Below are 16,672 nucleotides of genomic sequence, written 5' to 3'. Positions count from 1 at the left end.
CCTGCCACTCCCGCCCCCCCCAGTCCCTACTTAACTGGGGACAGCTCCCGGGTCATAGCTTTGCACCGCTCCTGTTTGCCTGCATGCAAGGCATTTGCTAGGGCAGCAGGGGCCACCATAGAGACACTCTGGCTGGATGCTAAAGTGTCTCTAGAGGTCTGAGCCCCGGCTTGTCTCAGGGCACAGTGGGGAACCGTGCTCTGTGCCGCTTTTCTCTGTGGTGTTTTTATTTGATACCTGGAAATCCAGGTATCAAACTTTGAGCCCATGCTGCAAATATGCAGTGCTCATCTGGATATGCCCTATGAGATCAGATGTAAACAAAGACCATCTCTCTCAGTCATGTTTGTTACAGACCAATAAATGTGATCTCAGTTTTGTAATTTCATTGGGTATCATCCTATATAAGACCTCTGGATCTTTGACTGTATTGCTGGATCACAGTCAGATCACAGTATCTTGTGAGACCCTCCCTTGACTGAAAAGAATGCATCATTTGATTCAGTAGCTGTATCAATACATGCATTGCACAAGACAATTCAGCATTTCTACATACGGCTGTTAATTTGGAAATATATAGGCGTGTTTCATATATGATAATTATTTAGTGGGCAGTATGATTATTCCTACATGAAAATGCGATGAAACTGAAGGAAAAATTTTACAATTGTACATGTGGCAACAATATCCCACAGGAAACCACAATGACTGCTTTGCTTGTTCTAGTAGAAGAGATTCTTGAATTATCATACATTAGCAAACTTGCTGTAATTAGCATTTACTACTTTCAAACATCATCTCCTTTAGAGGGAGCTATCTTCTTAGGAATGCTGATCCAGCAGCATACAATTATGAGATCAAAGGCACCAAGGAAAGAAATGAGGCAAGGATCAAAGGCAAACCATCAGCCAGTTATTATGCTGTGATGCATGTTTTGTGGGCCAGGCCCTGACATCCTCATTTTCTCAAGCAAAAAACTCCCACTGAAATCCTGGGCCCATTGAAGTAAATGGGAGTTTTGCTGTTGACTTGACTAGAGCCAAGGTTTTAGTTAGCCTAGGAGTTTTGCTTGAGTAAAGATTGCACAAACACTGAAGGATTATGTAGTGTAAACAGCAACCAAGCTTGTAGCTACAGCTTTTAAGGTGCAAGAAAGGCCAGCATCTATATTTCATAAACCTGAGCACAAGTGCTGTAATGACAGCAGGCCTCTAGTAGGTCAGAAAGGGAGAGGATCCCATGTTCTCCACAAACCTGCTTGCCCCACTAAAGCCAATTACAGTATGCCTGAATTACAGGATGTCAGGGTTTGGCCCTGCGTGAGCAGATGAAACAAATGTAATTATTATTGAAATTGGCCTGGACTTTGCTGATAGAAGCAAAAATTATGCAGTGAAGTCCTGTAGGAGACAATGTGAATTATACTGCATGCTCTGCCAGTCTTTCCCTCCATGCATCTAATCTCAGTGCAATAGTAGCTGATAGCAAAATTCCAGTTGCCTTCAATAGGAAAAGGATGGAGCTATATGTTTTGATAGCATTCAGATTGTGCTGTTTAACTGTGCATGGAGAAAGCTTGCTTTATTTTAATGTAAAGGATTTTAAAATACTAATTTTCCTTCTCCTGTCCAGGTTTTTAAATGGGAGGCCATTTGAGATGCTGACTGGGATGTCTGATGCCTCTGTGGCATTGGTGTGTATACATCTGATTATTTCTGATGATCCACCCCAGACCTGAATCTAAATACTGAAAGCATTAACAGCTCTTAACAATTAGACAGACTTTCACGTTACAAGCACTGCCTAGACATTAAATAGAGTGAAGTTGTTAGCTGCGTTAATCCAAAGTTAGGTAAAAGGCAGGACAGAGTAACTTAGTCAGAGCTTTCATATTCTACAGCCTGCTTCATCAGATGCTGTGAATGATGAAATAGCATCTGATGAAGTACTCTGTAGCCTACGAAAGCGCATGCCCCCCCGAATGAATTAATCTATAAGATGCCATGCCATGCCGCCTGCCTTCTGCCAGACATTAAATAATTAAAACCCTGACATCTATGTCAGGTAAGAGTAAATAATATTGTCATTATCATCACCATCAGCAGCCATTTTTACAAAGATGGAAATTAAGGTATGATGATTTAATGACTTGTCCAATCCACATGGTGATCAGTGGTAGAGACCAATGGACAACAAAATATTTCAAGCATCCTTATTTTGACTTTTATATAACTGAGGGGTTTGAATCCAGAACCACTGAAATGGCTAATCAAGCAGTTGTTTTTTGTGTGTGAAAAAAGAGTATTAATTTTTTTCATTCATAGTAACATCCTCATGCTTATTATGGTGATTGGAATTAGTAGAACTATATAAGCAACAATTCAACAAATTGTTTAGACTCTCTCTCTCTCTCTGTGTGTGTGTGGTGTCTTATACTTAGTATATTGATCATTACCATGAATAGTAAACACACTGCAAATAGTATTAAATATTTGCAGAATTTGGGCCTGATCCTTCTTCCTGTGAAGTCTGTGGCAAAATTTCCAAAGACTTCAGAGGTGCAGAATCAAGCCTTCAGTAACCAAGTACTGACATTCTAAATCTACCCAGAGAAAGATCAGCAAACAGCAGGAGACATGAGATTTCTGTAAGTGATAACTAACTTTGAAAATAATTAAATAATTCTAGTATAACAAGGTGCCTGGTAAAAATGTGTGAAATACTTGTTATATTATTAGAAAGAGAAAACAAAGATTTACTTGCTAATAATAAGTGTTTCCTCTCCACTGATCCAAACTCTCACAAATTCTCCATACATCTTATTGTAATAGTTGCAAGCCTTGCCTACTCCCATCCAAAGAAATCTCCCATGTGAAATGAGGGCACCGATTCCCATACAATAACAAGGCCCTACAGAAAAGATGAAAGAAAATTGCACATTTTAGCAAAGATTGGTTACAAAATATGCCAAAATCACTCTTTGCACAGGATCTTTTGCTTCATGGTCAAGGTCTATATTTGGATGCTTGATCTCAGATAAAATTTCCTTACAACAATCTGACCTAGGGAAACTTCTAATCTATGGAGCTGAGAGAGAATGTGCTATCTGCACAAATTCGGTGCTATGCCCCACAAACAGCTTGTAAGCACACAGTAAACTAAGTTCTGAATCTGTTTTTGATACTTCAGTTAGATAGTTGTTGAATTGTCCTCCACTAGTAGAATGCCTACATATCAAGAAGTGAACTACAGCTCAAAGACTAATGTCATCATATTATTGTTTATCCACTGATAAATTTAACAAATAGTTTGAAAAATGTGTGTGGAACTTACTTTAAGCTGTAATGATTAACTGACACAAATTGAACTTCTTGGCTTTTTTTATCATATAAATAGTAGTACATAAGGAAGGCACAGACTTAGAAAACAGATGCATTTAAGAGCATTTTATTCAGTGATCTTACGGATATGACTTTCTCAAGAAAGAGGCTAGAACTGGATACTCTGAAGGTAGCTAATGGACAGAATTCTGAACTTATTTCTCCTGAGTAGAAGTCTAGATAACTGTATTGACTTAAAACAATACTAGAACTGAACTGGTATCACTGAGAAAAAGGCTTTGAATGGTTTTGGAACTCTGTTTTACAAGGAAACCTCTGCTTTTGCTGAGAGCTTCCACTCTAATTTCATGGCGTTTATTCAGATCCATGACACAAAGCAAGTTCAATATTTAAAGAAAAGTTTTGTATTTTATGCAGGACACAAGGTTTACAAGTTCCTTAAGATTCCAGCCTTTATAGACAGGAATCATAAGAAAGCCAATACATAGCCTGTGAATTTAGGCAAATTAATGTATTATTACATGACTAATTCTATAAAGCATTCAGGTTAGACTCAAAAACCTCTGTGAATGCTTTTCCAATATTCTTTAAACTCTCCAGAAGCAATTGTTCAATGAGAGGTATCAGGTTTGGATATCCTTTCAAGCTAGTTTCACTCTATCACCTCACTATTAACTAATGTTATTCTTGATCCATACTGGTGTGAAGTGCACATTGTATTCTAACAAATCATCATTCATTAAACTATACCTGATGGAGAAAAACCTGAATTAGTGACAGCTGTGAAATGATTCTAAAACAATTGCAGGAAGTCATGAAACTGGGATATCATCCCCTAAGAAAAAATTCTTTAGTGTCTGTCAAAAGCATAGAGAAATGTAGGTAATGAAAGGGTTCCAAAATGATTGCATCCCCTCAGTTAGTGTGATTTCTACCAGAAAGTGCTTTCCAAAGCTGTAAAGTTTTTCAAAGGTGATAAGATATAAAGCTCTAAAGCATACATGAAAATGATACAGAAGGTAGAAAACTGATTTTGTTTAAAATTCTTATCTTTCTATCATGCAAGACTCTATTCAGTGGAAAGCAAATAAAGGAATACTTATTCCTAACCAAGCCCATTTTACAATGCAAGACTGGGAGTCAAGCTGGGCCCTTCAGATTTTTCCTTTTCCTTGTCTTTATTTTATAAACTTCCTTGTTAGGAGCTTCTGAAACATCACTTTCCTTTTCTTATCCTTATTTGAAAAGCAAAAGAAAAGATCTGGAGACATTTTGGGAGATACTGTTTCTAATATGGGTTTACCTGGGATTGATGATGTTTCTTCATAATTCCATATTAGGAAAAGAAAGCCCGCGAGGAGGAGTATGGGCACAGTGGCAGCTGGCATGGCTTCTGGCACCACATTGGTGATGTTGTAATGCATTGGATTCAAGGTTTCCAGTATCATCTTTTCCAAGAGAATTTTCTTTGTCTTCTGTGGAAGCAATGGGGAAAGAGGCAGACGGATTCAAATTTGAAAGCACCTTTAACTGTAATCAGTACCTTCCAGACCCTTTGCAGATCCTGTAGCTGGGCAAACTCATTCCAATAGTAGCTTTGTTTTTATAATGAGGCTGGCTGCTTAGACAAGACAAGCTAAACCACAAGTCAAAACAGACTTGGAGCAGATACACTTTCTGCCCAGAAAAAAACGGCGTTTTTCTGACCTTGGTATTGAAGTTCAGGTTCCTTTTGGATACTTTAGCTGATAGACCTTTTATCTTTGATATTGCCCTTGGCTGGCCAATAATGACGTTTATTCCAGACAATGTGCCAAATTTATAACCAAAATAAAACAAATTAAACTTTCAACAAATGTGGAGGCATTGAATGAGCTTGCATACAGGCTTTGGTCTAAGTCACTGACCCTTTTTTCCCCTTCTAGTATTTATCACTGGTGTTTTGTGAGTATCCTTGGATTTCCAAAATAATGCAATGCATTGTATTTTTTATATATTTTTTATATATTTTCATAATATTTAGCATTACATTTAGCATAACATAAAGCTTATCAGGTTCACTGACCTGATGCTGTATCTTTTTTGTGGTAGTGACCAATGCTTGACTCAAAGGACAGCTAAGAAGACAATCACATGACTATCCTACAACACATAGGAGAAGGAAGATTCCTGCTTCTGTTCCTACAGATCTTCTTAAGTTTATTCTATAAACTATGAGATTTGATCATCCTTGTGAAAGCCGACACTATTATCTGAGTGAAGTGAGACACCTTATAGTTTGTTGTTACATGTCACAATAAATTAGCAAAACATTCTTTAAAATCTACTCTTGATAATTAAATGTCAATATTTTTGACTCCTTGAGATAGTAATAGATTAAAACTATGATGTATAGGTACTGGGCGCACAGGACTGCAGCCGTTCCAAATTCAGACTTTTTTGTGTTTAACCAACAACTCACTCCTATTATGCTTTCCACGTGTGCTCAAATTTCTCATATGCTTATGTCTCACAACCTTACTTTGGTCATTATTTGTACTATTATATTATTTATACAATGTGCAATAACATGGTAGGTGCTTTACAGATGGTGAGACCTCATGGTCTTTCAATCTAAGTAGTAGAGGTACAGACCATCTACAAAGTGTGAGAAAGGAAAGCAATAATTCAAAACTTTGTGAATTCAAGTGTTATTTTGGATCACTACTATGAAATACTTGGTGTATTTTCCTAAAGGGAATATCTTATCATACACAAGATGCCAAGTAACCCTTTGGACACATGTGCAGTGCTCTGATGACTAGCTGGATCCCATGAGACATTTTATATTTATTGGTGTGGATTCCTCCTTATCTTGTATGCTTCCCACAATGCAAGTCTCTTCTCCAGAAGTGTAACTAGGGTGTGGAAAATGGGGCACTAGCCCCAATGCTGATTTAGAGAGTATGTGGAATCCACTCCAGCAGCAGCTCTTGGCATTCCCTCCTCCTGCTCACTCATGTTCTGCACCCCCTGCACGACACCCTCTTTGCAGGGTGCCAAAAGTGCTAGTTATACCTCTTCTCTTTTTAGCTCCTGCAAAGGGTAGGATAGAAAGCAGTGGGTTCAAACTGCAGTAAAGTAGGTTTAAATTAAGTCTCAGAAAAAGCTTCTTTACTGTAAGGGCAGTAAGATGATAGAACAAGTTGCCCAGGGAGTTGTAGAATGTTTCAAGAGGACACCGGTTTAGGAAAAAGGCATCCTTCACTTATGCAGGGACTGGATTAAATGACCCTTGAAGTCCCTTCCAATTCTAGGATTCTTCTTTGTGGTTAAAAGCATAGTAGATCTGGGTCTGTTCTCTACTCTCACAGCCTTACCTTGTGTTTTTGGCCAATCTCATACCTTCTGCAAAATGCACGTAATTGCATGAATTCCCACAGTGCTGTGGGAATTAATGCCATTCATTAATGTATGCAAAATATTTTAAGTCTCAAATGGTATGTTACTAAAATGTAAGTATTACTTTTGTTGTTTGGAACTCAATGATGTTGATGTCATCATTGGGTTGTGAATACATAAAAAGATTAAGGTTTCCAGATGTGGGAAAGGAGGTAGTTGCTTTTATATGGGTGATAAAGATAGACGCTTCTACCTTTGGAAATGTTTGTTACACATTACAGCAAAAAATGCCTTGGGGCACAGGTTTTTGAATGATCTGTGTTTTTAAACTACATATCACTCTCACTACCATTTCTCAGCTGTGGAAAATAAAGGAAGAAGCTGGAGACTTTAATGAAGAAAACCACTGGGTGAGGGTTCAAGGCAGCCCTTAGTGTGTTAGCTGATCCTCATGTTCTCTTCTCTGATATTTTCATCTCTAAACCTCACCCTGCTCTACCTGATACGTAGGGAAGACAGATTAGAGACTGCATGTACTCGACATGAAAAGGAGGCTAAAGGAGATAAAATCTCTAGTTTCCTACTTAGGGAGCTTGTGATTTGGCTTCCCAGTTTAGCTAGCTTGTGGAGGGATTTCCACAAGAGCACAGCACAGGATGTGCAGATGGATGTTGGTTGAGCCTCTTCAAAAATTTGACCACCTGTGAGCTTCCATTTATTTTGGTGATCTTTCTGTGATTTTTGCTTAGTAAGAATGGAGGGTTTTAATTGCAATTTATATGTTAAGTTGATCAGAAACTGGAAAACTTTTTGGAAGCCAATGCTCCTGTGTGTAAGCTTGAGTGCTATGGGACTGTCTTGGTGAGATATCCACAAATAGTAGTAGCTTTCTAGAGGTGAATCTGATGCACACATTTGCACTGGACTTGCCAAAATACATGACCACTTTGTTGGGACCATTACCTGAACATGAAATCCAGGCTTTGGCTCATGTGTGATGTTGATTAAGGAAGAGTACACAGTCTGTGTACTGACTGTTGATCTGAAATGAATCAAGAAGACTATAACTTAAAGCTAAGACTAGGACACTCATTCACATTCCTGTAAATTTGACCTAAGGACCCTGTCACATGTGACTGGCCTCTTTAAGGGGAGATAAAGCCTAGACCACTGCTGACTGCTTAGCTGACTCCCACGGAAGCTGTGGGCCCTCATGAAGAGCACCTGGCCAGTAGTGTTTGGCTGCAGAGGAGAACAGGTTGGATCTTTTGTAGGAAGCTGTTCCTTGGGCAAACCTCTTGCTTAGGAACAGCAGTCCTGAGAATCAATACTCTGTCAAATGGAGAGACAGTGAAAAAAATCTGATAGGTAGAAAGCACTTTTGAGAGTGAAAACAGATCTGGGAAGGGAGAGCTACTGTGCATGGCTTAAGGGGGGTAAAAAACGCTTGGGTTTTGTGATGGCTTAGACCCCATAAGAGGTTATGTTCTTTTTTCCTGATAGAGCCAGAGTTCAAGTAACTTCAGCATCTGAACTGTGAGAAGATCAGGAAAACAACCTGTGTGAAGAGCAACTGAAGCCATGACTGATCTGCAATTGCCGGGGTAGGTAGTACTGACATGGATCAGATTCAGCCAATCTTACTTGCTCTTGAGCTTTTGAGAAATGGGTACATAAAGGATTCGGGTGCCGGGCCAAAAAAGGTTGTGGTTATGTGAAATGCTTTCCTTTGCTTGCCAGTCTTAAACCACGAAGGACTGAGTAGCGCACTGAGCTACAAGTGTTGTCCTGTGGTCAAACTATTTTTCTGGATACAATGAGATTTAACAGATCAGCAACTTGTTGTGCCATGGTTCCCCCAGTTGAATCACTCTTACTACACCCTTACTACTTTTATACTTTAGTAGTATAGCATAGTCATTTCTATGTCTATATATCTGCATTTCTAACTATTTTGCTACCCCAAATTGTGATTGCTAGAAAGCACATTGCCCACAGCCACCCAAACAGAGAGATAACAAGTATCTAAATGTTTCCTTGCAGTACATCTGTCCTCTTTAAAACAAAACACTGCCAAAGATGCAGTTGTATGTGCTATCAAGTGTGATTTATCCCAGGCACTTTTTCACTCAATTAGGACGTGGCTGGGAGAGGGCAGTCCAGGCTGCCAATCCATATTCCTGGAACTGTTCATGCATTTTACATAATCCTGCTTTTAAAAAGTGCAATAAAGCTGAGGAGTGCAGAGAACAGACCTTTCTCTGCAGAAAGCTTGGCTACAAAAATCCTTTAGGAGTTCTTTGTTATACCAGGGCACAAGATTGCTTGTCAGAAGGACAGCGAGCAAGAAGGAACCTGTTTTTTTTTCTAAGCTGATCGCTGAAAGTGCATGAACAACTCTGGAAGCAGGGACTGGAAGACAGGACTCTGTTTTCCTCCATGCTCACCCACAGCCAAGTGCTCAGACCAGTAGGTGATGGAGTCAGGCTTCTTGCTTACTCTGCTTCTGGTCCCAGGAATCTCTCTCTCCTTGCTTCACAGTGGCTTTTGTTCATGGTTCATATTCTCCTGAGAAGGGAAGTCTGGATTTGAATTTCCCTCAGACTGAAGAGGGCACTGACGCTAGGTAACACATTCAGAGAGTGCTCTGACCACTAAGATGTTATGAAAGGGAGTCTCTGACTGTGTTCATGAATAAAAGTGGCTATGGGAGTGGCTTGTTTTGTGCTGGGGTTGATATTACAGTTGTTACCACTTGGCTCACCTGCTGGATCTCAGTGGCCATATCTACATAAGATGCTCATTACTACCGCGCAGTAGAGTTGTGGGGCACGAACTGTGACACAATGCTACTGCACAGTAGTAATGAGCTACTGTGCAGTCAGTGTCACCAGGATGTTGTGTGGCAATCCTACTGTGCAGTAATGCCAGGTTTGCAAGTACTTGTGCTTGCAAGTACTAAATGATTATGCAGTCACAACTTGTGCAGTCAGCATCTCATGTCAATGAAGCCAGTAAGAGTTAGGCACCCAGCTGCTTAGCCTAGGGCAGTTTGGAGCTTGGGCAGGAATTTCAGGTCTCTTGGACTTTCAAGGTAAACAGGGAAGATGCCCATTGAATTCAGGTATGCATTTCTAAGTAGCTGCTCAGCAGGAGTCTCTTAGGATTGAATTTTGGACTTAGCCAGATGTTAGGAACATTAGGTCTGGTGCTAAATGCTTCCTCTGAGTAAATGTAGAAAACATGCATCTATTTCCAATGTGCAATGTTATTAATATTAGTGAAGCTCATAATACTATTGGAAATGAAAGGCAGTTCATAGTTACATTTCCATATAAAAACCTATAAATAAGTTTCATGTGATTTATAGCCACAGTATATCTGCTTGGCTGTATATCATACAAATAGTTGAGTTCTTCCTTTTTTACCTAGTCTCCTCCAGCTGGTTTTTCATTCATGTGCCTGTAACAGAATAGTGGCTCAAGGCAAGGTGCGCATGTATTCTGTGGAGTAATATGAGATGAAGTAGGCTTAGACGTGGACATAGACAACCTTTTTTTTTGAAGTTCACTTGCACTGAATTGGGGCTTTGTTCCAAACTACCCCAAACTTTAACATTTATTTTCTTGTCAAAATAAAAACATGCCCCCACTGTTACTCCTGTGATTCCTTTTGCTGTGGCATGAAATCAGTAAGTCACTTTACTGTACACCTTTTTATTAATTCAATAGTTGTATGTTGGAAATGTACATATTGCTGTTTGTTGGTTTCCTTGGAAGAGACTTAATTCTCTGTGTGGCTTGGCAACTCAAAAGAACAAAATGACTGTGGGTTAGACTTCCCAATCTGTGCACCTCACCAGTAACATGTAACAAGGACAAGTGCAAGGTCCTACACTTGGGACAGAATACAAGCTGAGGAATGTAGTACTAGGCTGTAGTACTACAGAGAAAGACCTGGGAGTTATAGTGGACAATAAGTTGAATATGAGCCTACAGTGAGATCTCGTTGAAAAAAAAAAAGCCAACAGCATCCCAGGTTGTATTAACAGGAATGTCACTTGAAAATCAAGGGAATTAATTCTTTTGCTCTATTCAGCACTGGTGAGGCCTCACCTGGAGTACTGTGTCCAGTTTTGAGCCCCACACTTCAAGAAGGACATGGGCAGTTTGGAAAGAGTCCAGTGCAGGGCCACAAAAATGATCAGGAGCCTGGGAGATGAGGCTTATGAGGAAAGGCTGAAAGAACTAGGATTTTTTAGCCTGAAGATGAGAAGACTGAGGGAGGATTTGATAACAGTCTTCAAGTATCTGAAGAGTGATTATAGGGAGGACAAAGATGGGCTTTTCTCTGTGGCTGCAAGACAGAAGTAGGAGGAACAACTTCAAGCTGCAGCAGAGAAAATTTAGGCTGGAGATTAGGAGGAATTTTCTTGACTATGACAATTGTCAGGCATTGGTATAGGTAACCTAGAGAGGTTGTGGAATCTCCATCCTTAGAAACTTTCTAAAGCAGGTTAGATAGACACAGGGTTGGGATGGTTTAGTCAGGGATGATCCTGCCTTGAGCAGGGGGCTAGGCAATGTGATCCCTTCCAGCTCTACTTTCCTTATGATCCTATGAACCTGCAATTCACCAGTTTACCACTTTGATACAAATGCAATCCTGTATTCAAAATGCCCTGGAACTTTATCTGTTTGTTTTACCACTCTAACTGTACTTCACTTCCATATTTCAGTGAGTCATATTTCTAGGTAACAAAATAATTTGATGTGACATTTATGAATATGTGCTATTTAAGTGTCCCAGACCTACACTAAGGTGGTTATTTTTTTTAACAGTGCTCTGCCTTAGAATTGAGGTCCTTTTTATGATGCTGCAATAGTCCAGAGCAGTCTTGGTGTTAATAAGACTCTGACCCTTAGATTATTTCAGAAATTTCACTGACTTCTTAGATATTTTGTCTTTCACTGAAACTAGGCTATACAATTTTCATTACATAGTAAGCATCCAGACTTTCAGGTTTCTCTTGTCTTATATATGCTTGCTAAAATACCCTGCTGAAAGAAGGGGGCAGGGGCACATTTACCCACAAAAAGTGCCTTCTGATGAACCACCATTTCCACCTAATCACTTATATTCCTTCCAGCTTCTGCATCTGCTGATGGTAGCCATCCACAGCCCCATGTTAAAAAAGATGTGCAGATAACACATTAGGGTTCAGTGCCAGAAAATTACTGTAAATTACTGTAATGCAAAGACTCTAATTGCTTTGAATTAAATATTCTCTGAAATGTCTTGGCAAAAGCCTTAAAACAGAACAAAACAAGGAGTGACAGCTGATTTACCAGTAAAGGTATAACTATCCCTCCTTGTTTCCTCCTGAAACTTGGCTTGCTTTCTTCAACACACTGCACTGCATTGAGATGCATTGTATCCAAGGCCCTTACTTTAGGGACAAAAATGAGTAGATTTGCTATTTTCAGAAAAGCCAGTGTATGTTGTAGTTATTAGAGAGAAAAATAAATGGTGAAACCAATAGGTAAAAAGGAAGTTTGCATACTATACATGTTTATTTTGAGTGAAAGATGCTGACGGTGTGTGTGTGTTAATTCACGAACTCCACAGTCGTGGAGGAGAAAGCTGAAAGAAAACACTGTAAAAATTCAAACTAAGAGATTCTTTTTCAAGCCAGATGGTTTTGTGAGATTAATTTTGCCTGCTATGTTATTATCAGGAAGCGAATACACGCAATCCTATCAACTTTTATCTGCAAATTCCAGCTGTTGCTAAAGCGTTTACCACCAGAGGACACTGCAGGTTGCAAATCTTTGAGACCTGAATATCAGGTACTGTAAGAAACTTCTAGACTGCTTTGAATACATTTTCAAATAATTGTCACTGTGAATGTCGAGATGAGCTATGGTCAAACACGAGATTGTCTATGGAAATGATTCCCTCTCCCCCTCTCCTGAACTCCCTGACAATCAGGTTGTAAACTCTGCAGCTTTATGATACAAATTAAAAACCCAAGAAGTGATCAAAATGCCTCAGAAGTCAGGCTACATGGTCCGAGCAGAAAATGGCTAGAATGGGAGTTCATATAAGTCTACATTGATCTTCAGGTTAATCCACCAGGTTCTTTCAAGGATCAGTCTTGACCGCAGGCATTTTTCTCTAGTCCTGGCAGCTGAAATGGTGCTTTTGAGAAGATCTGTGTCTTCCACTGGGGGAGGAGATCTACCTCCTGGTGGAGGTACAGACATCTCATCTCAATTATAAATCACCAGGGTGATTTTTTTTACTTATAAAAACTTCCCCCTAAATGGAGCTGATAATACTCATTTAGCACCTGACAGAACAGTTTCTTAGCATAGGAAAACAACATTTTTATATAGACTAATTTTGCATTTCCTTGACACCAGCATCATTAATTCTGACTGTATATGAATTTAAGTGAATAGCACAATTTTCTTCTTGTAGAAGCAGAGTCTGACTACTGCCAGCTTTCATGACTAGCTTAAAGTTGAAGGTTTGGGGCAAACTGCAAAGGCTTAGACACCACTTATGGATACGTACATACATATCTTTTGTGAGGCACTCCACAAAAAGCTAATCTCTGGCCAAGGAGTGGCTTTGTTGCAATGATCCTGGGAATGCTGCCTGAATGTGAAACAAAGAAAAAACCAAAGTAAAGTGGAACTAGGGAAAATGCAGTGCTTCTTAATAAAATAAACATGTTGGGTAGACCATCAGTGTATCAAACAGTGATAATTATAATTGCTGTTGTAATTCCCCCAATAATGTTCCAGTGCAGAAATCACTATAGGCATAAGAAATGTGACTGTTTAAGATGAATGGAATTTTTCTGATGGCTTTAGCTATAGATTTCACAACATTACATTCAACTTCATGGCTGTTCTTTAATGTATGCATTTTTTATGAGCAGGCTTTGGTGTTTAGTAGGGCATCTTGTGTGTGTGTGTGTACATACATACACATGCAAGCACAGTATGAATGGAGAAGTCCATCAGCTATATTTGCAATGCTCATGTGCAATTTTTTCAGCATTAGCTCCCTGTGGACTTTATGATGTTTGACATTAATATGGGACCCACGCTGTATGGTGCTAAGATATCCAGCAAAACAACTGCCGGCTTAAAATTAAGCAGAGGAATTGTCTCACTGAAGTAGAAGGGATTCTTATGTTCTTAGGTTGCCTGTTAAACTGAGGGATTAGAATTAAACCATATAGCTTTTCTGCAAGCATCTAGTTGTGTAAGTATATTTCTTATGGCCAAAGGAATTCTCCTAGAACACTAAGTAGCTTTCTCTAATGCTGTAATTCTTTCAAGATGTGAGGGAGTGACACTGAAAGACTTCTGTCAGGATGTCCTGTGCATCTGATAGCCACATTAATGTCCCTTCCTGAGAATCTTTGTTTTCAACTACATGTTCCTTATTTCTTTTCAGTTCTTAAATTGACTCCATACCCAAGTGCCCTTTGTGCTCAGTGAATGCTTGAAATGGCTTTCTGCCTTACCACAAGTGGATATGTCTGCATTTTCTGGAAGGCTGGCTTGCTTAGTAAGATGTGCTGTACTGCCTCCAAGAGTTACTCGTTTGTATTATTTTGCTCTGCCTGCAGTTGTCTGTAATGTCTTTTACAAAAAAATAAAAATAAAAAGGGAGTCCATATTAGAAAGGGAACCTTATCTGCACCTTTTACCATAAATAACATACTGTATCTACATTTAGTCCTTTCCCAGTGATTTCTAGAGTCAGCAGCAAATTAAATTGTATTCAATCACACACATTTGACTTTTACCAATACCTAATGATTTCATTTATAATTATTCCAGCAATTTAATGATTTGGAAGGTCTGGTGTCTTAGTTGGGAGGGCAGGTAGGGGGAAAAATTGGATATAGTATCTGGAAAGTTAATGAGGAACTACGACATAGTTGCCTTCTGTAGGAAATGGAGAAGGAACATTCTGATGCACATTGGAGAATATTTTTCACTGATACTTGTAATTAAGGGAAGAGGGAGGAACTGGATATCTTGTGGTTGGGGGAAGAGGAGATAGAGGATATGCCAGCATTGGCAGGAGAAGGTTACTTCACACTGAGGGAAGAGGATTACAGAATAAGAAAAGATTACACCACCCAAGGGACAGCTCCTATGTTATCTGAAGTTCTTTGTTTTCTTCTTCCTTGTGAACCTGGACACATCCCCGTGTATGATAGTAAGATTGCACTAGTTTGGCTGCTCAACCACAGCCTTCTGGCAATCAGAAAGTGTCTGCACTGACCCTTTCTAGGTCTGTCAGCAGCCTGTAGTGAAATTTTTCCAGATTACATGCCTCTCGTGTTTACAGTAGCTCTTAGTGTCTCTAGGTGAGATCGGGGTTCTGCTGTGGTTGATGCTGCATGGCAGTGTGTCAACAGACATTCTTGCTTGAGGAAATCATAATCCAGATAGATGAAAAAAATGGATGACTATTCCCATTTTGCAGCTTATTCACAGGGTAGATCAGTATCTTGATCACAGGTGCACAGGATGTCTGTGCAGATCTTAACCACACCACCATGGGAAGGTCTACACAGTATGCAAGAGTGCCCTGCTGAGACTCGCCATGGCCTACCTCCCATAGAGGCACGTGCTGTAGCTCTGCTAGTGTTGCCTTGAATGTGCGCCTACAAGCTTTTCTCATTTTATCAGGTCATGTGTGGTACTGCACTAATGCAGCAGCACTTTTCTGATTGAGGAGCTTGCTGGTGCCATGCCTCTCAACAAGGCATTGTGTCACACTTGATAGACATGTTTGCCTTTATTTGAAGAATTAGCAACTTTACATTTATGCTTTTGTCATCATCCACTTGATTACTGAAATGTTTGGTTACATCAGATGACTTGTAATGCAGCAGCCATTTATGGAGTGAATGCGTTACACTATGGTTCTGAAATAAACCCTCGGTGCTAATTTGGAGCTGTAGGAGATTGCAGACGTTAGTTGTAATTGGTATCTTTTGCCTCTCCCTTCATGATTTATCTTAGCAGAGATTTTCTGAGGCATTCGAATAAATAATCCATACCTTTCAGTGTCGAGAAGGGGTGGCTGGATGCTTTCAGGGGACTGCCTCTGCCACCTTTGGAGCTTATGGTTATTGACCGTGCATCTTTTTGTATAACTCGGTCAAGTTCTGAGCAGTGGATTGGGAACTCAGAAATACCTTCCCTTTGCCCCTTTCTCCCTCTGAAGCAGTGTTATGTTCACTTTACTAGTGTTCACTATTTTTATATGTTGTATTGTTTATGTGTTGCTGCTTATGTGCTTAGGCTGATCGGTAACCAGTAGAACTCAGAAATGTAGTACATATTTCACTATCAAAAGCCACAAGCCGAGTCCTTATAAATACACATCAGACAAAGCATCATAAATAGTAGAAAAATCTATTTCAGATAATATCTATCTGAGAAATGAAAATAAGACATTATGGCTCAGTTTCATAGCCTTACTAAATTTATTATGAATACATTGCCTATATACTATAGAAATATTGGGATAAACAACCAGCCGGGGGGGAGGACGAATCAAAAGTCTTAAAAATGTATTTGTATGAATACTTAGAAATACTTGGTTAAAATAAATTATATGGACTCAAAATATTATATTAATAGGCTGTCCAAAACCTTTTCCTTTAATACATGCACTTTGTAATGTATGGAAAAAAGGAATTTGGTTATGAAAGCAGTTACTAGCAAGCATAAATAAACCTTCCAATTCAAGTTGCAGCAAAATCATTAAACAAGAGGAAAGGATAAGGAACAATAGGAGATACATATTACATAGCACAGGACTATAATTATTTCAACTGTAGATACAAAGCAAACTCTCTTCTTTGCAATACCAGTAGAGAATACCTCACTCTTCCTGCATTCTCTCAG

The 16,672-nt window shown here is 39.3% G+C and overlaps 1 protein-coding gene across 2 annotated transcripts in view; it reads right to left on the bottom strand.

Annotated features, from left to right (window-relative positions):
- The window catches only part of LOC109288602 (aromatase), a 22,789-nt gene extending 17,817 nt beyond the window's left edge, over positions 1 to 4,972 (bottom strand). The window contains exons 1-2 of one of the 2 annotated variants that reach the window (XM_019504209.1): positions 4,645 to 4,972; positions 2,760 to 2,910 (exon numbers count right to left, since the gene is read on the bottom strand). In XM_019504209.1, coding sequence (XP_019359754.1) covers positions 2,760 to 2,910; positions 4,645 to 4,789 — 296 coding nt within the window. In that variant the 5' untranslated portion in view covers positions 4,790 to 4,972. The remainder of the gene's footprint in view (positions 1 to 2,759; positions 2,911 to 4,644) is intronic. The other variant, XM_019504208.1, reaches the window with a different exon arrangement.
- Positions 4,973 to 16,672: the final 11,700 nt, after the last annotated feature.

Source organism: Gavialis gangeticus, unplaced genomic scaffold (genome assembly GCF_001723915.1).
Source record: "Gavialis gangeticus isolate Ggan-Ray unplaced genomic scaffold, GavGan_comp1, whole genome shotgun sequence".
Lineage (NCBI taxonomy): Eukaryota > Metazoa > Chordata > Crocodylia > Gavialidae > Gavialis > Gavialis gangeticus.
Note: the sequence above shows the minus strand (reverse complement) of the source record. Positions and strands in the feature narration are given on the sequence as shown.